The sequence below is a fragment of the Panthera pardus genome, unplaced genomic scaffold (genome assembly GCF_024362965.1).
Source record: "Panthera pardus isolate Hobbes unplaced genomic scaffold, ASM2436296v1 HiC_scaffold_24, whole genome shotgun sequence".
NCBI lineage: Eukaryota > Metazoa > Chordata > Mammalia > Carnivora > Felidae > Panthera > Panthera pardus.
Window position 1 is genome coordinate 41,104,065 of NW_026526810.1, and position 21,550 is coordinate 41,125,614.

A 21,550-nucleotide genomic window follows, 5' to 3' on the forward strand; every position below is an offset into this window, starting at 1 on the left:
GCAATTATAGGTATAGATTCAGTACAAATTGATTTTGTGAGCACAAACATATTCAGCTTCAGTCATTTGTCTTTTAGTCACAGTATACGATGTTGATTACAAAGCAAGGTATAAAATGAACATAAGTGAAAATACAGAGATTCAAGACATGCGCAGTATGCATACATAACCAGTCAGAGCTTTATGTTAAAGAGGAGTCGTTTTCAGAATTGGTTCATCCCTAGCTAAGCCAAGATGATCAGTTGCAAAGTTTTTTTGGTTTTTGGTTTAAACTCTTCTTCTTTTTAACATTCAAATGGAGCAAAGTTGTAATACATATTGATAAACTTTAATGTAGACTTATGGCTATGGCTTGCTGGACATAGGGCCTTGGACAAGTCTCCCTTAGCTATTCTGAGACCATTTCCTTATTAACAAATAGAGATTATAGTCTTCTATCTCACATAACTGAGGTTATGATAAAGGGGCTTTTAAAATGAGAGTGCATGGGGTGCCTGGGTGGCTCAGTCGGTTAAGCGTCCAGGTCCAGGTCATGATCTTGCGGTTTGTGAGTTCGAGCCCCATGTCAGGCTCTGTGCTGACAGCTCAGAGCCTGGAGCCTGCTTCGGGTTCTGTGTCTCCCCCTCTCTCTGCCCCTCCCATGCTCATGCTCTGTCTTTCTCTGTCTCTCAGTAATAAATAAACATTAAAAAAAATTTTTTTTAAATGAGAGTGCATCATGCTACAACAAAGTGGTATTTTATGTTATTATTGATGGTATTGTTGAGATATTTTATCAAATTTGTTTTTCTTATCATCATCATTATCCTGTCATTAAAACGTGGTATACCTGGGGCGCCTGGTTGGCTCAGTCGGTTAAGCGTCCGACTTCAGCTCAGGTCACGATCTCGCGGTCTGTGAGTTCGAGCCCCACTTCGGGCTCTGGGCTGATGGCTCAGAGCCTGGAGCCTGCTTCCGATTCTGTGTCTCCCTCTCTCTCTGACCCTCCCCCGTTCATGCTCTGTCTCTCTCTGTCTCAAAAATAAATAAAAAACCTTAAAAAAAATTTTTTTAATAAAAATAAATAAAAAATAAAACGTGGTATACCTGGTAACTATACTCTTATGCTATTGACTATAGAGAAAATTTGTGGAGGCAGTAGTTTTATCTGAGACCTTATCCACAGTGATTTAATTACTAATGTCCAAGGTAGATGCATTTACAGGACAGTTCCCCCACCGTTCCCCCATGAGTGAGTCGTTTTCTTGGCCCAAAGGTAGATACCTTTATGGTTGCATGTTTCTTCAAGATTTTGTCATCTCTTCCTATCACCTCCTTAAAAATGATTATTTTGGCAAGTATTCATCACAAATGTGAAGTTTTTAATCTTGTTTATTGAAAAGTGTCTTAATGTTTTTCTTACATATTTTTATTTGATAACTATATTGCACTGTGTTGCATTTTTTATAATATTTCTGTGTCTGGTACTGGTCTAACATCATACATATATAGAACTCTCGTCTAAGAAAGGAACTGTTTTGTTTTTTTCTTAGCATTACATTTATTAATGCCTTCATACTATACAGATACGTGAATTGCTGTTTATATCCTAGACTCGTTAAATCTGACTTTTTTTGTTTTCCACCTTTTAACAGGTCCAGCGAACCAGGCAATTGGTAACTTCACCAAGCCCAATGAGTTCTTCTGACGGCAAAGTTCTTCCCCTCAATGTACAAGTGGTCACTCAGCACATGCAGTCTGTGAAACAGGCACCAAAGACTCCTCAGAACGTTCCAGCCAGTCCTGGTGGGGATCGTTCTGCCCGGCACCGCTACCCTCAGATCTTACCCAAACCAGCTAACAGCAGTGCACTCACCATTCGCTCCCCGACTACTGTCCTCTTTACTAGCAGTCCCATCAAAACCGCTGTTGTGCCCACTTCACACATGAGTTCTCTAAATGTGGTGAAAATGACAGCAATATCTCTCACACCCAGCAACGGTAGTGCCCCTCTTAAACATTCTGCCTCAGTAAACAGTGCTACAGGAACAACAGAAGAATCAAGGACCATTCCACAGATCAAGAATGGTTCTGTCGTATCACTTCAGTCTCCTGGATCTAGGACCAGCAGCACCGGGGGATCATCTGCTGTGGAAGTCAAAATGGAACCTGAAGCATCATCAGATGAGCATCCTGCACAGTGCCAAGAGAACTCTGATGGGACAAAAGCTCCCAAAACAACACCTAGTGCCCTTTTGGGGCAGAAAAGTAATACAGATGGAGTAGTGCAAAAACCTTCAAATGAAGGTGTCACTGAAGTAAAAGCAACTAAGGTCTGTGACCAGAGGACCAAATGTAAAAGTCGCTGTAATGAAATTCCGCCAGGCACTTCAACAGGCAATAATCAAAGCACTATCACTCTCTCAGTTGCCACTCAGAACTTAACTTTCACCAGCACCAGCTCACCAGCTAATGGTGACTCAATAAATAAAGACCCTAAATTATGCACTAAAAGTCCAAGAAAGCGACTGTCTTCTGCATTGCAAGAGTCCCAGGTGCCTCCCATAAAGAAACCAATTGTGGAACAGCTTTCTGCAGTTATCATAGAAGGTCAGAAACCAGGCAGTGTTGAGAAGGACCAAAAGGTTCCACATTCAGGGAAAATAGAAAGTTCAACAGCCGGTGCTCAGATTCCTAGCAAGGTATCAATAAATGTCAATTCACACATAGTGGCAAATCGACCCTTAAATTCTGCTCTCATTGCTAGCGATTCAGCTTCCGAACAGCAAACACCATCATCATCTCCAGATATCAAAGTAAAACTTGAAGGGAATGTCTTTCTTTTGGACAGTGATTCAAAACCAGATGGCAGCTTTAATTCAAACGAATGGCAACAGGTCAGTAAGGATTCTGAGTTTATATCTGCCGGCTGTGAACAACAACAAGATATCAGTGTTATGACAATTCCTGAGCACTCTGATATCAATGACTTAGAGAAATCTGTTTGGGAATTAGAAGGAATGCCACAGGATACATATACCCAGCAGCTGCATAGCCAGATACAAGAATCTTCTTTGAATCAAATACAAGCACAGTCTTCAGATCAGTTACCTCTACAGTCTGAACTGAAAGAGTTTGAGCCTTCTGTTTCCCAGACAAATGAAAGCTACTTTCCTTTCGATGATGAGCTTACACAAGATAGTATTGTGGAAGAGCTGGTGCTTATGGAGCAGCAGATATCAATGAACAATTCTCATTCTTATGGTAACTGTTTGGGAATGGCCCTTCAGAGTCAGTCAGTAACTCCAGGAGCTCCAATGTCATCTCATGCCTCCAGTACCCACTTCTACCATCCAATCCATAGCAATGGCACTCCGATCCACACACCCACACCCACTCCTACTCCAACGCCCACCCCCACCCCAACCCCAACTCCAACATCTGAAATGATTGCTGGGTCTCAGAGTCTGTCCCGGGAGAGCCCTTGTTCCAGGCTAGCCCAGACCACACCTGTGGATAGTGCTTTAGGAAGTAGCCGACACACACCCATTGGTACTCCACATTCTAACTGCAGCAGTAGTGTCCCTCCCAGCCCTGTTGAATGCAGGAATCCGTTTGCATTTACCCCAATAAGCTCCAGTATGGCGTATCATGATGCCAGCATTATCTCAAGCAGTCCTGTGAAACCAATGCAAAGACCCATGGCCACACACCCTGACAAAACCAAGCTTGAATGGATGAATAATGGGTATAGTGGGGTTAGTAATTCGTCAGTTTCTGGCCATGGCATTCTCCCAAGCTATCAGGAACTAGTGGAAGACCGTTTCAGGAAACCTCATGCTTTTGCTGTGCCTGGACAGTCTTACCAGTCTCAATCCAGACATCATGACACTCATTTTGGTCGTTTGACTCCTGTCTCTCCTGTGCAGCATCAAGGTGCCACTGTAAGTAACACCAACAAACAGGAGGGTTTTGCAGTCCCTGCCCCTCTTGATAATAAAGGAACTAATTCATCTGCCAGCAGCAACTTCAGGTGCCGGAGTGTGAGCCCTGCTGTTCATCGCCAACGTAATCTTAGTGGAAGCACCCTGTATCCAGTATCTAATATCCCCCGATCTAATGTGACCCCCTTTGGAAGTCCAGTAACCCCAGAAGTTCACGTTTTCACAAACGTTCACACAGATGCATGTGCCAACAACATAGCTCAAAGAAGTCAATCAGTTCCATTGACGGTCATGATGCAGACAGCCTTCCCGAATGCTCTTCAGAAGCAAACAAACAGTAAAAAAATAACCAGTGTTTTGTTGAGTAAACTTGATTCTGACAATGATGATGCAGTAAGAGGTTTGGGCATGAACAACCTGCCCTCCAATTACACAGCCCGGATGAATCTCACTCAGATTTTGGAAACTTCCACTGTTTTTCCTAGTGCCAATCCACAGAATATGATCGATTCCAGCACTTCTGTTTATGAATTCCAAACACCATCTTACCTCACTAAAAGTAATAGCACCGATCAGATCAGTTTTTCTCCTGAAGATAATCAAGCACAATCAGAAATCGGAGAGCAACAATTAGATTTCAATAGCACTGTTAAAGACCTGTTGAGTGGAGACAGCTTGCAATCCAACCAGCAGCTGGTAGGTCAGGTAGCATCTGATCTCACTAATACTGCGTCTGATTTCTCTAGTGACATCAGGTTGTCTTCTGAGCTCTCAGGCAGCATCAATGATTTGAACACTTTAGACCCAAATCTACTGTTTGATCCAGGGCGTCAGCAGGGACAAGATGATGAAGCTACACTGGAAGAATTAAAGAATGACCCATTATTTCAACAAATTTGCAGTGAATCCATGAGCTCTATGACTTCATCAGGTTTTGAGTGGATAGAAAGCAAGGACCATCCTACTGTTGAAATGTTGGGTTAAATAGTGTTTTATAATATGTAGCACACTGTATCTAAAGACATATGTATTGTATTTGTCTTAATGGAAGTGCCTCCCGCAGCAGAAACACTTAACTATTAATTGTGACATTTTAAAAGAGTTTGCTGCAGAAGTGGTTTCTTCTTCAGTAGGAAATGGTTAGACTTGCCTCAGTTCTTAACAAGTTTCTGAAGACAGTAGGCTGTAGGAGAACAAGTATTAGGTTTTAAATTTTATAATGTTGCCCCATGTAATCACATTGTTGGCTAGTAAGCAATTGACTAACCAGCTTTTACAAGAGCAGTCTAGATCTTTATTTTGTGTAAGTTCGTTTTAATTCATCAGTTGATCTGCACAGAATGTAGAGGAAACCATTGATTTTAGGTATAGGCTATTTTTTTGTTGTTGTTGTTGGCATTATCTTTTAGATATGAAATCATAGCTAAGGTAAATTGTAGAGAAGAAGGTCTTCCTTGAAACAGGGATAATATTCAGGTTATTATCGGTATTTAGGCTTGAAGCATAGAGCTACTGTAGAATGAACAAAATCTCCGTAGGGCTTTCTGGGACTTCAGTACCATTTGCACCTGCATTTTGAAGGGCTTAAATAGGAGAAAATAATGGAAAATTAAATGTTAATTTAAGGAAAGCAAAAGCTGCACTAAAATTTTTAAAAGGAAAAACTAGTAGCCATTTATATTTGTGACTTTGCATTAGTCTTATTTTAAAATTTAATTTCAATATGGAGCCAGCACACACACAGAGACCTGCATACACGTGTGAGTGCACGCGCACACACGAGAACTCCAAACATTGTAGAATCTATTACTAGGATAAATACAAGCATGTTAGAAAAAACATTTTATGTTTTATTGTTTGGAAATTGAGATAGGGGAATTTAGAAAGAATAAAAGCATTTTCTTAGTTCTATCACAACGGCTACCTGCACATATTAAAATTCTATTTAAGATTTAATTTGAAGTTTTTTAATTATAATATTCTTAAGTCCTCAATTTAGTGACTGACTCCTTCACTCCTGACTATAGTAATACACGTTGATCATGGGATCCAAATAAACAGGAAGGAGATGACATAAAAAACAAACAAACAAACATTTCGCCACCTAAGGTCTGAAGCCACAAATCTTTATGTCTCTGCTAAAGGGGACATCAATAGTACTTGAAGAAGAGGAGCATTTTATTACATGCTTAATTTATTTATTGTGATAACCACAATTGCAAAAGAAGCACTCAGGATTTGTTTTAAAATGTTTCTCTGTTTGGCTCCCATTTTGTTTTATGAGTAATTATTTATGAATTTCTTGTTGACACAAATCTGCTCACTAGTCCGCTCCGTTTGAGTGAATTTAGGATTTCTTTCAAATAGATTTCAAAATTGCCATTAAGTTTTTAAAGCTAACATTAAACCATTGCTATGCTACTTTGAGCCTAGCTAAGCTTTCCTTTACCTTAATTAGCAAGCCAATGAGAAGACTACAATCAATGAATATTTAACAAATGTGATGAAGGGTTTAATTTAATAAGGTTTCATTGCTCAATAAATTTGCAAGGTAGGGTATTAACATATTTTGATAAATAAACGGTGCTAGGGTTGGCTCAGAGGTTTATATATTGATATGTCCTAGTTATTGGCGTTTGTGTGTGTTTGCTGTTATTTGATTTAATGATCTGTTAGATATTTTTTCTTGATGCTAATTATTTCTTCACTGTACATTGAGACACAGCACTACTGCACACCAAAGTATGCAATACCCAAAGGAAACTGTGTGATTTCTTTCAACAAATGATGGGAGCCTTTCTAGATGAGATACTCTGAAAAGGAGATTTTGAGGCCATTCTAATCCCTTGTTTACATTATTAGCTTCCTACTAATATAAAAATAATGGAAATCTTTTTTTATAAAAATATAAAGACTGGAGGATTTTTAACCCTCTGTACAGTATTGCAGCAAACACTTTAAATTTGGCTGAATTCGTCCAGCAAACTTTCTGGGGTTCATATATTGCACTAAATTTGTTGAACCTGTGGTAGGCACATCTCTTAGGATAAATGCAACCAATACAGTCCACAGATTAAACTTTTTAAATGTGTTTCATTATGAAAAGACAAAATGTCATCAAAGTGACAGATAAAATTGTCTTATGTAGCAATGTGCATTGATCTCAATGAGATATTTCTATTTCTTATTCTCTTACATGAGAATATTACAGCAGGAAGAATTAAGTTTAGTTTGCTTCACCATGTTAATACATGATCACAAAATGTGCATGAGTGTTATTGACTTATCTTGTACAGTACTAGGTATTCCTGTAACCACTTTTTTTTTTTCTTGGCTGTATTGAAACTGGTTCAGTGTTAACCAGGCAAGCATAGTTATTCACGAGTTATTTACTTTTTTATGTTGACTAATTCTGCTCAGTTATTGTTGACTATGTTCTTTTCTCAGATTATTTTCATTGTTTTCATGTTTAAAACATTTTTCATACTGTTTATCATGATAAGACTTCATGAAGTAAATAATTTTGCATATAATTGCAATAAGCACTGACTTTTGAACTGAAAAGAAGGAAAGTGTTTTGTTTTTTTTTTTTTTGTGCAGTGCATCTGAGGTTCATATAATAGTCTTGTACTATAATGTGCTTTACTACACCATAAATGACAAAAAACAAGCCCTGTTTCATGTTTTCATTTAGTGCAAAAAGTCAGATTTCCCCAGTGTTTTGTTGTCTGTTGTACCTGCTGAAACTCCAGTAGTTGAATATTGCAGTAGCATTTCAGTTCTCTTTTTTTATTGAAAGTGCTCAAAAATTGTTTTTTAAATGTTTTCAAAAACAATTAAAAACATTTTATATTAAACTGACTGGGTCTTAAGGTGATTTGTGGGATCCATCTTACATAGGCAGTGTGCCGTTTTCAAACAGACCTGATGCCATTCTTCCTTAGATCTCATGAAATTCATAGAAATGGATAAAAATCAGCACAAGGCTGAACAGGGCTGCTAATCTTCTCTCTGTTATTAATCCAACAGGATACACAGGTCTCATTCATCAGAACTCTGCTGTTCACTTAGGATTTATTACTGATGAGTGGTAAATAGCACGGAGCTTTATGTTATCCCCAAACATCTTTGCTTTTGCTTGTTCACATAATGTTTGCTTTAAAGTGCTAGTCTGTGGAGTACCTAGGTATGTATATTTTTGAAGCTTTGAATAGAAGTATAGTAGGAAAAAAGTGGAGAAAATTCTAAAGCACAAGTGTGCCCAAAGCAGCATCGACATTTTGGTGAGCCAGAAATACAAAACACACTGAACTTGTAAACTGGAACCTGAGCTGTAGGTATGGAATCAGAAAGAAGCATACAGAAATTTCAACTCAAAAAAGGAAGAAGAGACATTTCAACTCCTAACTCCTACAGATTAATGAAACCAGGGTCTGAGATGGAGTTTCCACACTCTTTTGAAATAACTGCATCAACAACCAGTGCCTGGGGCTATATAACTTATATTGTAGCCGGGACCTGAGCCAAACAGGCTGTTCATCCGTGTGATCTGTGACAGCCCCACTAACACTACAGGACTGTAGCCATGACTGGGCAGGTGGTAGAAGCAATTATAAAAGGAAAGAAGAGAGTAGCGATTGAGAACGGGAGAGGGAAAAGCAGGACGACTCCTACACAAAATGAGCCTACAAACCAAAATTGTAAAGTACTTGAAGAAAATGAAACTAATCCTAAGAAAGGCAATCTGCACTTAAATAAAGGTAATGAACTACCTAGATGTTGACTTAAAAAATAGGTGTGTTAGGATTCTCAGTAACAAAAAGCTGTTTTAATAAGAGCAGGTAAACAAAACAACTAGTGGATATAGTGAACCGATAAAATCTGGGGGAAAAATACTGTGTATCTGAGGTGCTTTGGGCTGCACATAACAGAAAACCTAACACTGGCTTCAACCATAAAGACATTTAGCTTAATTTTGAAGATAGGAGGTTCAGAGTTTCATTCAGTGGCTCAATGTTCTAAAAAATGTTGAACTCTTAAGAACTCGATTTCTGTTGCATTATCTTCAGCTTTGCTTTTCCGTGTCTATTGGGTCATGGTCACAAGGTAACTGCCATACCTCCAAGTTTTATATCTGCATACATCCCAAACAAGGTGGTAAGAGCAACTCCCAGCCTTGTACCAAAAAAAAGAAAAAAAAAAATCCTTACCGGAATCTCCTATTAGACACTCCCTCCTCACCCTCCAACCCCTCATTTAGTCTTGTTGGGCGAAACAAGATCAAAGGTCTACCTGAAAGCCAGTTAGCTTAGATTTTGTTTTTAATGTTTATTTATTTTTGAGAGTGAGAATGCAAGAAGGGGAGGGGCAGAGAGATGGGGAGACAGAATGAAGCAGGCTCCAAGCTGTTGGCACAGAACCCCGTGAGTTCACGGGGCTTGAACTCACGAACCGTGAGATCATAACTTGAGCCAAAGCCAGACTGAGCCAGCCAGGCACCGCTAAAGTGAGTTCTATAACCTGGGAAAGATACTAGGGACTCAAGATCTTGTGCCCACATTAGAGGGGCTCACAGTCTTGTAAAGAACTAATTACATGTTTTTCGAGAAGTACCAATTTTAGATAGATGTGTGTGTGTATCCCAATACAATATGCTATATAGAAGAAAAGGTGAGAATTCACACTCTGAGGAGCCAAGAACAGGGCAAAAGGATGATAGTAAGGACTACATTTAGAAATAGCTGTTTACTGGTGTAAACTGGTCTCCTGCCTTCCCTCTCTGAGTTAAACAATCGGGTATTAGTATCATAAATGCAAATTGCCTAAGCACCTATTATGATAATAGAGCCAAAATTTTTATTTTGCTAAATATATGAAGTAGAGATTGATTTTGATGTTCACTGCTATAAATGAATTTTTTTTAATAGAATGGGATCATTTATCAGTATCTGAAATTTTTTTTAATATATATATGACCAGCCCTGAAGCTATAATCAATCTGCTTCCGAGGCTGGAAGGGTAAAAACAAAAAGGCTAGTCTTTTTAATATAAATTTTATTTCTAAGAAGTACTTAATTTTAGAGAGAAGGGAGAATAAATAAAATGTATCATGAGAATGGTATTAGTATACATAGAATATTTCCTTGCATGAGACCTTCTATTAAGTATTTTGCACATACTCTCATTTCCTCATTGGAATAATTCTGAAAGAATATCATTTTTCAAGTGACAGAATTTTAGCTTGGGGATTAACTGGTAGTGGTAGCAGCTAATAACAGGAAGAGCCAGGATTATAACTTGATTTCAAAGCCTAGTTCTTAACCATTATGCTGTACTTAAAATATTTGTTCAAACTACCTACTGTAGTAGTTTGATTTGGTGGCTTTTGTGACATTTTTATTCCGGCTTAAAATTTAGAATTAGGTTTGATTTTGTGGGGGTTTTATTTCTCTTAAACCTCCAATGCTTACATCTCTTACACTTCTTTTCACTTTTGTTGCTTTGGGATTTTACCTGTGTTTTGTAACTTTAAGTTCCTTTTCCTCACTTCTCCCCATAGAAATACATGCCCTAATGTATTGGAAGTCAAGGGAGAAATAAGATTTAAATACAAAATTGGATTTTACACACAACTTTTCAAGTACATTTCTTAGAGGTATACCTAATCATTGATTTTTAAACCACTTTTAAAATTTCATCAGGAAATAAAAACTAGGCTGTTTGTTGAACAAATGACAGAGCATCTAAACTATGTCTGTCTCTGCCTGTTGCTGGAGAAGACACCTGCCATTTTGAAATTTTACAAAGTACAATGTGAAGACTCAAACAGGATTTCAGGATGCAATGAGGTCACTGTAGCAGAGACTGCTGTTTGCCACTAGTCATCCGCAAGAGACCACATTCACCAGTTTCCCTCGTAGTTAAGTGGAGCCACTTACAAAGTACTCAACCAAAAGGATGTCATCAAAAGGTTTGTGTGCAAATTGCTTTGAAGTGTACTTGCCCTCCTTCCTCCCTGCTGGCTGGAATGCACATGTGATTAGTAGAACTCTAGAAGCTCCCTTGGTCTTTGAGGTAATGCCACACACTAGGGATGATGGAGTAACAACATGGAAGGAGCCCAAGCATCTGATGACACTGAGGGAAGCTGTGCTGACTGCTTGCCCCTGAATGTGTTTTACATGACAGAGCAATTTCTTCCTGGTTTAAGTCACAATTATTTTGACCATTCTGTCACTCAACACAAATCCCAATTATAACCCAGTGTAGCCACAGAAGGTTTTCAGCAATAGTGGGAAATGTTCGATTAGCATGAGGATCACTAAACCATCATGGATTCCCCTGAAGAATGGCAAACTGCATCTCTTTTTCATTGGAATTGGTAAATAATGAGAGGATCTTAAGAAAGAATACCCTGATTTTTAGCACAGTATTTGAATACGGTTTCATTGGGGTGCAAAAAAAAAGATAAAATTAGGTGGATTATAGATTGCTTAAACGACTGAAGGGAATTAATGAATCAAAGTGAAAAGCATTACAACATTCTGGTCTTTGATTTCAGACCTGGTTTTAAGACTCAGCTCTGCCAATTATAACCAGGACTCTGGGCAAGTTGTTTGAATATGTGTTATGGTATCCATCGAGAGCATTTTCTAGTGGTGGGCCACATGATTTGGGCCTGTTTAGTATTTGTCCCAATATCTTGAACGAAGACAAAAAGTTTTCTATGGCAGATACTGTGGACTGGCTTGCTCAATTTCTGTTCCAGCCTCTTCCTGGTATGCAAATCCTGGGGATCCAAAAACTACATTTTTTTTTTACTTCATCATAGCTTAGGTTCTGGATATGAATTACATTCTACTAAATTCATTCCTGAAAACCCCGGCAGATGAAAATGAAGCAGAAGCTATCCTACTTGTTTTCAGTGACTTCCTTGCAAACAAGCTCACTGTGACAAAGTTTTCAGCAGCCATGTGTTCGAGTTCATTCTTGAGATTCTTAACTCTCAAGGGACCACATTACACTGCCAAGTCTCCAGTTCTGTGAATGTCAAGAAGCAGTCAAGAGGTGGCAGTGATGGCAGCAGCAGCAGTATCCGCACCTTCTTGGTCTGGCTTCCCCATCGCTAGAGCGACTCCAAGTATGAGCTTATTTCTTTGATGGTCAAATACCATGTTGTTCTAGGAGTCGTTTTTGGAGGCACAGCCTAACATTTATGTATAAGCACCAAATTCCCTGTATTAAATTCTGCTTAAAATACCTAGAATAAGCATTTCCTACTTAACTCTTAACATATGCCTGTAGGCTAGGAGTCCAGAACATCGAAAATCTAGACCTAGCTCTGTCATTCTTTTCCCCTTTCTGTACTTTATTAAGAATAAAGATCACTGCCCTGGTTACTTCCCACAATCTTTTATGAAGTTCAGTAGCATATGACCATATTTTGTAAACCCTGTGTATAAGCTATTATTGTTATAAATGCCTACATAAAAGGATAGACATTTATCTAAGAGTGGGGGAAAATTCTTCTTTTCAGCACTTAAGGGCTATGTTGTACTTGAAGCCACAAACTAACATCCATCAGGAATTAAAATAATGTTTATTCAGACAAAGGGCTGAACTTTGTATTTAGGTAGATGGCCATAAACAAGAAATTACTTAATAAAATTAACTTAGGCCAACCTGTTGTCATCTGATCACATTTGTTTAACTAGTATCTACATAGATAATTTAAATCATGAGATTTCTTTTATTTGAATTTCACATATTTGAAATGCACAGTTTAAATATCCTACACAAATCCATCCCTAGTTCAATATGATCTCTTAATTTTTCACAATCTAACCTCACCTTCAGAATGGTTCTGAAATGGCTGTCTGAAAAATTACTGGTGATTTTGTAATTGTGACACTATTCTTTTGTTTCTTTGACTTTGTATTCTGATTCACTCCCTTCCTGCCCACCCCCCCCCAAGTCTTCATTCTTGGTTTCTTTCAGGTATCATCTTCCACTGCCTATTATTTAACATAGAAGTCCTTTGACATTTACTATTGGCTTTTCTCCTTTTATTCAATTACTCTCTCTCCTTGGTCATTTCAAACACTCCTACAGCTCTACCTGATGGCTTCCAAATCTAAATTCTCAGATTTGACTGCTCTCAGATATGACTCTCAGTCTCGAAATCTAAATGCCCCCAAATTGAAATGCACTCTCTCAGGGGCACCTGGGTGGCTCAGTTGGTTAAGTGTCTGACTCAATTTCTGCTTAGGTCATGATCTCACCATTCATGGGTTCAAGCCCTGTGTCAGCTCTGCACTGACAGCGTGGATCCTGCTTGGGATTCTCTCTCTCTCTCTCTCTCTCTCTCTCTCTCTCTCTCTCTCTCTCTCTCCCCTCCCCAGCTCTCTCTCTCAAAAAATAAAAATAAAAAGTTAAAAAAAAAATTCATTCTCTTTCCCCAGCCTTCACCTCTTCCTATTACCTGCTAATTATCATCATCACAGTCACCCAGCTGAAACTTCCGTGCCCTTCCCTTCATCCTCTCCTCAACATCAAATTAATTTCCAAGTCTTATACCTTTGAAGTACTTATCTCTTTGTTCCTTCATCTCCTGATCCTGCCTTGGTACACGATGCATTTCTCACCTGAGGATTACTGAATTCTCTAATAATTTCTATGGAGTGTCACCATAAAAATATTTAACTCAAAAGTCTTTGATATTCATTAGTCCATATTCTTCATATATAAAAACAATAACCAGTTAGAAGATATAATGCAAGAGAAGACCCTTTTTATGGTAGCAACCAAAAAAGTTAAATATCCAGGCATAAACTTAATAAGAAATTATGCAAACTTTATATAAGGAGAGCTTTTTAAACACTTTTACTGAAAGACACAAGGTAGACGAGAGTAAATGAGATGAGAAACTGTTCTTAGATGGGAAGCCTCAATATCATAAAGATCTCAATACTTCCTAGCTTAATTGTTAAATTCAACATGATCCCAACAAAAATGAAAATGGTTATTTTCTGGAGCTAGACAAGTTGAATATATATTTAAAATAAGAACATAAACAATTGTAGTACCAAAAATGATCTGGAAGAAAAAAAAACAAAGCTGTGTTTCAGGGGATAACCCTACAAGGTTTTAAATATGCCAAAACTCCTATCAGTAAAGTCAAATTAAAAAATTGTGGGAAGATATCTTTGTGACCCATATCACATAAAAGGGGTAATAACTCTAATATTAGGAAAGAGTTCTTAAAAGGAGGAAGAGAGAAACCAGAAACCCAATAGAAAGTGGACAAAAGATACGAAACAACTCACAGAAAAAGAAATTCTTAAGCATGAAAAACAAATGTTCAACATGTTTCATAAAAAGAGAAATACAAATTAAAACTATATCAAGTTACCACTTCTCACCTATCAGGTTTGCAAAAAGATCTGTTTGACAGCATCCTCTGTTGGAAACATTGTGGGAGTATGGGCATTCAATATTGTTTCCTTGCACAGTTTCTGAAGAATCTACTAGAGAACAAACTTCAGACATCCAAATGACTAGAGACACATCGACATGAGGACTGTGGTGAGCATTAAGTACCTATTTACTTGCAAAACAAAGACTACATGAAAGTTAAGGAAGAAAGAATATACTATGTATTGAATATATATCTGAAAATGTTTATAAAATGCAACTTTAGAAAATGGAGAGGGCATATGCAAACAACTTTTTCACTTTATAAACGATATTGGTGGTGGTAGAATGGGTGATTTTGCTGAGACTGTTGTGTGTATAGTGCAAGACAATGCGAACAATAACTGATAGTTAATTCTGTTGTCTTCCCTGTTGTCCCTGAGAACCTGGATTCTCAAATGAAAGGGGATACCCATGTAAGACAGATGTTAAGTAATAATAATATTAATAATAATAATAATAATTCAGAAGAAGAAGAAGAAGAAGAAGAAGAAGAAGAAGAAGAAGAAGAAGAAGAAGAAGAATTCTGAAAGTATCAGAATGAACTCATGGAACATCTTCCCATATAATAGTAAGGAAGCTACCAAAGACTACTGAGGCCATGTCAAAAGGACTTAGGAGCCAACTTGAAGAAGCTGCCACTGGCCAAAGATGGGATAATTGTTAAATAAGGATAATAATTTCAGTGGCTTTTGTTTATTTTTAATTTTTTAAAATGTTTTTATTTTTGAGACAGAGAGAGACAGAGCATGAGCAGGGGAGGGGCAGAGAGAGAGGGAGACACAGAATCCAAAGCAGTCTCCAGGCTCTGAGCCATCAGCAGAGAGCCCAACGCGGGGCTCAAACCCATGGACCGTGAGATCATGACCCGAGCGGAAGTAGGACGTTTAACCGACTGAGCCACCCAGGCGCCCCTCAGTGGCTTCAAACATCTAAAATATGTTTAAATCTTTGAGTTTTAAGGATCCTAAAAGATTAATTGCTCTCCTTTTGAAGATGGTAGGCAACCAATCACTATTTTTAAGTTTGGGTAAAGGGAAGGAATCCAATACTTATTGTGCCTTTCCTATGTGAGCTGTACCAATGGGTAACTGAGTAATAGATGAGGGGGAGTTGCTCTATATAGAAATATTCTAGCTAAAAAAAACAATGGAGTGATAAAGTTGATAAATCATCATTTTGCAATCCCTAATGAATTGAAATGGTCTGAACAATAGGCATCAATGGCTACTAATATCATGAAAAGAACAACAGAAGAACATAACCCACAATGAAGTAGTCTTGCCTCTAAAAATTAAACTGAAATCTAATCAAGTCTCTATATCCAAGTACCAATTGATGGGAGGTACGTAGATTATGAAACACTGTATGATAAGGATGCAATCAGTAAAATCCAGAGTCTAGGAAAACTAAAAATCAGTCAAGTTTCTTTAACAAATTCTACAAGGGGAAAAAAAAAAGAGTAATGGAAGGAGAACTTGTAGACTTTTTAAAGAGCCATATGAAAGTTCATATTAAATAAAATAGATGAAACTATAGTTTTTAGAGATGCACATTTAAGTGAGAAAATATAAAGAAAAGCAAGGAAATGATTACCATAAAAATCAGAATCTGTGGACAGAAAGAGGGCTTCTGGGGTGGCTGCCAAAGTTCTGTTTCCTCACCTAGGTGATGGTTACAAGGGTGTTTGCTTACAGTAATTTATTAAAGTATTAATTTATTTTATGTGACTTTCTGTATCTGTGTTATATTTTTCAGTTTAAAATTTTTTTCAGGTACTATGTTAAAAGTTGACAGTTATAAGGAAATTCAGGATAACCCAGTAACTCTACATGACTCAGAAAATTTTTCTTTAGTGAAAAATTCTAGGTAATAAGTGTGGAAAGAGTGATAAAATTAGAGAGTCACCATTTTACAACCCCTGGTGAAATAGAAGATTCAGGCAAAGGTCATCGATGAATGAAACCAATAGATAGTAGACAGGAAATTTTATAAGGGAAGAATCCGGCTGTTACCACCTGAATGCACTGATCAATCTTAGGATTATTATTAATAAATGTAGGGCAAGCAGACATCAAGTAATTTCCATTTGTAAGAAATTCAGGACATAGTAAAACAAGTTAACACCACCGGGAAGCAACTGGACCAATCCAGAATTGGAAACATTCTACGGAACAATTGACATGGTTTCCTCAACAAGTCAATGGCATAAAGAGAAAAAAAAACTGGGATGAGGAGGGCTGCTATGGATTAAAATAGATTTAGGAGCTATAAAAACCACATGCGATGTGTAGACCTTGTTTAGAACATGATTCAAACAAACCTGCTTATAAAGACATTTTTGAGATAATCAGAGAAATTTTAATGTGGACTGGGTATTAATCGATCCCAAGGAATCATTAGGTGTGATAATCGAATTTTGTTTGTAAGAATATGTCCATACTCTTTAAAGATGCATACTAAAATATGTAGAAGTGAAAACACGGGATGTCCAGGATTTACTCTGAAATACTTCAGTAAAAGGAGGACATAAGAAGAATGATAAAATCTTGACAATTTAGTCTGGATCTGAGTTTATACTGACTCATTGTTTTGTTTTGTTTTTACTTCTGTATATGTTTGAACATTTTTAATTTAAAAGGGTTTTTACGATTCTCCATTCTATTAAATAAGAGATTTAAAATACATAACTTTAAGTGCGATCTCCCTTGGGTGGTATACACAACATTGTACAATCAGTTCCTTCAAGTTGTGTGAGCTGAAAAGGGAGCAGGGATAGTTTCCCTAAAGGAAAATCAGGGTGCTCTTTCCAGAAGAAGGGAGTCAAAGCTAGGCAAAAAACATAATAGATGCTCACTATTGTTCCCATGAAACTTTTTGAGCTCCATCTTAAATAATGTATCCAGCCAAACAGAACCACTTGCTATTTCCTGAATAGAGCACACACTCCTATGCCTCTAAATGTTGCTCAGGCTATTCTATTTTTTTTAATAAGAGTCATTCATATTTGGGGTGCTTGGGTGGTTCACTCAGCTGAGCATCCAATTCTTGATTTCAGCTCAGGTCATGATCCCATGGTTATGGGATCAAGCCGCGTATCAGACTCCATGCTGAACATAGAGCCTGCTTGGGATTCTCCCCCCACCCCCTCTGTCCCTCTCCCCAGCCCACACACACACACTCTCTTAAATTAAAAAAAAAAAAAAAAGAGTCCTACTTTCCTTCAAAATCCACCTAAACTGCCATCTGAGGGGAAGGTTTTGTCACCCATTCCTATAAAATAAGAAGATTCCTGTAGCACTGGATTTAGGCCTCTATGGTAGTATTCAGCCTTGTATGGGCAAATGTGTGTGTTCATACTCCCCACTAGACTGGAGGCCCCTTAAAGGCCCCTTTCATCGTATGCCTCAAAGCACAGAGCCCAGCGACTTGTAGGGGCACTATCTTTGTTTGCTGAATTGAATTGATACAGTGTTTCTCAAGAAGGCACAAAATATCAACCTAAGAAATTGTCATCCTTCAAACAGCAAATAAATAGAACATTTATTATCTAATAACTCTTGCCTCTTTAAAGACATTGGATATCCTTTTCATTGAATAGTAAGTCTTAGATCTCAATTGTCTATAGTCAAGATGCCTGCTTTGAGATCTGTAGGGGGAGAAGACTTAAGATGTGTTTGCATTTTGAAATATGTTCATTTCTTTGCCAGCCATAGCAGATGGCCACCCTTAGTGCTTGTAACAGAAATTTAACTGATTTGACAATAGCCTTATGGTCTTTCTGGTAGGATGCCAAGTATTTGCATTAAACGAATCTTTGATTAAGCTACTATTTTATCATGTGGGTCAATGAGTGGGAACATCCTCGAATCCAATTGAATCAAAATATATTTTTATATTTTTATTTTTAATTTGGTGACTGGAGTCTACTCTAGTCTTTATGAAATTATGTTATGCAAATATACTTTTTAAAAATTTTAATAAACCCCCCCTTTAAAATTTTTTTTTTAATGTTTATTTATTTTTGAGACAGAGAGAGACAGAGCATGAACGAGGGAGGGTCAGAGAGAGAGGGAGACACAGAATCTGAAGCAGGATCCAGGCTCTGAGCTGTCAGCACAGAGCCCGACGCGGGGCTCGAACTCACAGACTGTGAGATCACGACCTGAGCCGAAGTCAGCCGCTTAACCGACTGAGCCACCCAGGCATAGCCCCCCCTTTTAAAAAGAGTCTTGACATAGACCAGTGTTTGCATTTGCAAATCAGAAGTATTTCTCTTTCTTGTCTGGTGAGGTGGTCCTACATTGGGAAGGTGGGCTTCCTTCACCTATAAGAAGGGAGCAGGAGACTAACATTCATTGAGCACTGTGGTAGATACCTTCACTTAACTTATTCTAAAAAGCCAAGGTCAGTTTGGGGCTTTGAACACAATTGCAAAGTTAGGAGCTATTTGCTCCTACTTCTTAAAGATCCACTACCTACCCGGAGAAACTCCTGGTTCTCCAAAGGTCTTAACTACAAACTCCTCCTAAATTTTCCCCTCTCCAGTAGTCTACAAGTTTTTATCTTACCACTTTTTAATTGATTCTTGGACCTTTAGAACCTGATATCTCAGAGAAGTTAGACCACCTCTCTCGTTCTTCAGATGGGAAAGCAGTGTTTGGAAATTAATAAGTCAAGACTAATACTCTGGCTGCCTGGACCCTGCATCAGTGCTTTTGCCACTACAAATATGGGGCATCCCTGATAATGTGCAGCTGCCTGGGAAGGTGAGACTGGATGAAGCACCCACACTTAACTGCCCACTGTTACTTACTGCCAAAAGCATCATGACCTGATATGTCCCTCTTAACCCAGGTTCCTTCCCTCCATTTCTGTGTCTTGGCCTTTCCTCCTTTGTAATCAGACAGCATTATATGAAGGGTACATGTGAGCTGTGGGTGAGGACAAATCCAAGCAAAGAGACTTCCATAAAAAGAAATTCACGTTTGTTTCCTTATCTCTATTCCAGAGACAGAGATGCCCAACAGAATGGTCTTCCTGAATAGATATACCTGGTAATAAATCCAGGGGTCTTTAGGAGTAGCAGAACAACATCCTGCTCCATCAGGAAACAAGCCACCTGATCTTCTGTCCAAAAAACTGCATCTTCAATTCCATGGCTCATTTGTAAGTAGATTCTATATTTGGATGATTTTGGCCCCACTGTCCTTTTTCCTTAAGTGAATGCTCAGGAAATGGCAGCCCTCAACCTTATATACTGGTTTCCCTCTAGTTCTTGATGGAAAATAACAGATAATGTTTTAAGGATGGACTTATTCCCCGGGAGCCTGGGTGGCTCAGTTGGTTAAGCATCCAACTTCAGCTCAAGTCATGATCTCACAGCTTGGCTCATGAGTTTGAGCTCTGCATTGGGCTCTGTGCTGACAGCTCAGAGCCTGGAGCCTGCTTAGATTCTGTCTCCCTCTCTCTCTCTCTCCCTCTTTCCTTCCCCACTCACATGCTGTCTCTCTCAAAAATAAACGTTAAAAGGATGGACTTATTCCTGAGCTCTTTAAGTCTTCAGACTCCTTGATACCAGAGATAAAGACACATTTCTTTTATATTTCCCCAAATTAAGACTTGTTTGGAAGATACACAATAATTTAAAGTCCCTTATTTATTGAATTCTGCCAATAGATGAGCAACTCCCTGGACTGATATCAGAGCCAAGCAAAGTGACTGTCAGCTTAAGGATGGCATCTGTTGGAGCAAACTCCTGTTCTCCCTGGTTATTCTTGATCCGGGCACAGAACAAAAAAATTTGTTGCATCAGATACCTGCCTTGAGCTGCAGATCAAGGCAAAATGCCAGTGCTTATGTGAGCTTCTACACTTCCCATCTCCTGCCTTGAGCTCTAATTAGCAGACAGGGAAATCAGCAGGAGATAGCAGAGTATGCCTTCAAAACTGAATGGAAGTCAATGGGGAAATGATTTGCTGTACAGAAATCTGTTCTGTGTGCAAAGTTCCAGGAATATCTTAAAAGGGGGTCTATTACAGGTTAAATGCAACATCTAAATAAGCCTCAAATCATGTAGCCAATGACATTTCTAGGTGATCTTTAAAAATGTCTCCCTTCTATCATATGAGGATAGAAATCTCTTTTTAAAATTAGGAAAAGCAGGGATATTGATAAATTAGTTCACGGTTGTGAAAAATTTTCTAAGTCTTTCTAAGACTTTTCTAAGTCTTCACTCCCTTAATAATCTACATGTAATTTTTTTTTAATTTTTAAAAATGTTTATTTATTTTTGAGAGGGAGAAACAGAGTGCGAGCAGGGGAGGGGCAAAGAGAGAGGGAGACATAGTATCTGAAGCAGGCTCCAGGCTCTGAGCTGTCAGTACAGAGCCCAACTTGGGGCTCGAACTCACAAACCGTGAGACCATGACCTGAGCCGAAATTGGACACTTAACCAACTGAGCCACCCAGACACCTCATAATCTACATATAATTTTTAAATGTTTTATTATAGAAAGTTTGAACAAATATAGAAGTTAAAGAACAGTGTTTTGAATGAATTTTCATGTACTCATAACCCAACTTAAGTAAATGTCAATTCACAATCAGTCTCATCTCATCTGTACCCCAGGCTATTTCCTCATGTTCTCCAGATTATTTTGAAGCAAATTCCAAATATATCACTTATTTTAAATACTTTGGCAAGCTATCACAAATATTAAGTCCAGTTCTCAAAAAAGACTTTTTTGGATCACTCCTGGTTTTTAGTAATCAACAGGTGTTTAAAATTTTGATATACTTCCTGTAAAAATAAAAGTATTTACTTATAAATTCATTTTCACTAAGATTTAGTTGCTTCATTCATCCATCCATTTGTGTATTCATCATATGTTCAGAAAAATTTAAGTACTTACTATGTGCTCGGCCTATTTGGAGTGGTGAGAATACAGCTTTGAACAAAGTAGACGAGGTCTGTGCCCCCAACATCAGATCCGATATTTTGATAGGAGGAGGAAAAAGTGAACAAGTTAAAAAACTTAAGATCATTTCAGATGACAAGAAAGGAACAAGGTAATGTGCTAGCAACTAGGTCGGGGAAGGAGTGACGTTTCAACAGATACTAGAAGACTATTGGTGGTTCAGATGGAGAAAAA

At 38.1% G+C, this 21,550-nt stretch overlaps 1 protein-coding gene across 4 annotated transcripts in view; it reads left to right on the forward strand.

Moving 5' to 3' along the window:
* The window catches only part of RFX7 (regulatory factor X7), a 134,035-nt gene extending 126,251 nt beyond the window's left edge, over positions 1-7,784 (forward strand). For all 4 annotated transcript variants that reach the window (XM_053889037.1, XM_053889038.1, XM_053889040.1 and 1 more), the window contains exon 10: positions 1,635-7,784. In XM_053889037.1, the coding sequence (XP_053745012.1) occupies positions 1,635-4,907 (3,273 nt within the window). In that variant the 3' untranslated portion in view covers positions 4,908-7,784. The remainder of the gene's footprint in view (positions 1-1,634) is intronic.
* The last annotated feature ends 13,766 nt before the right edge of the window (positions 7,785-21,550 follow it).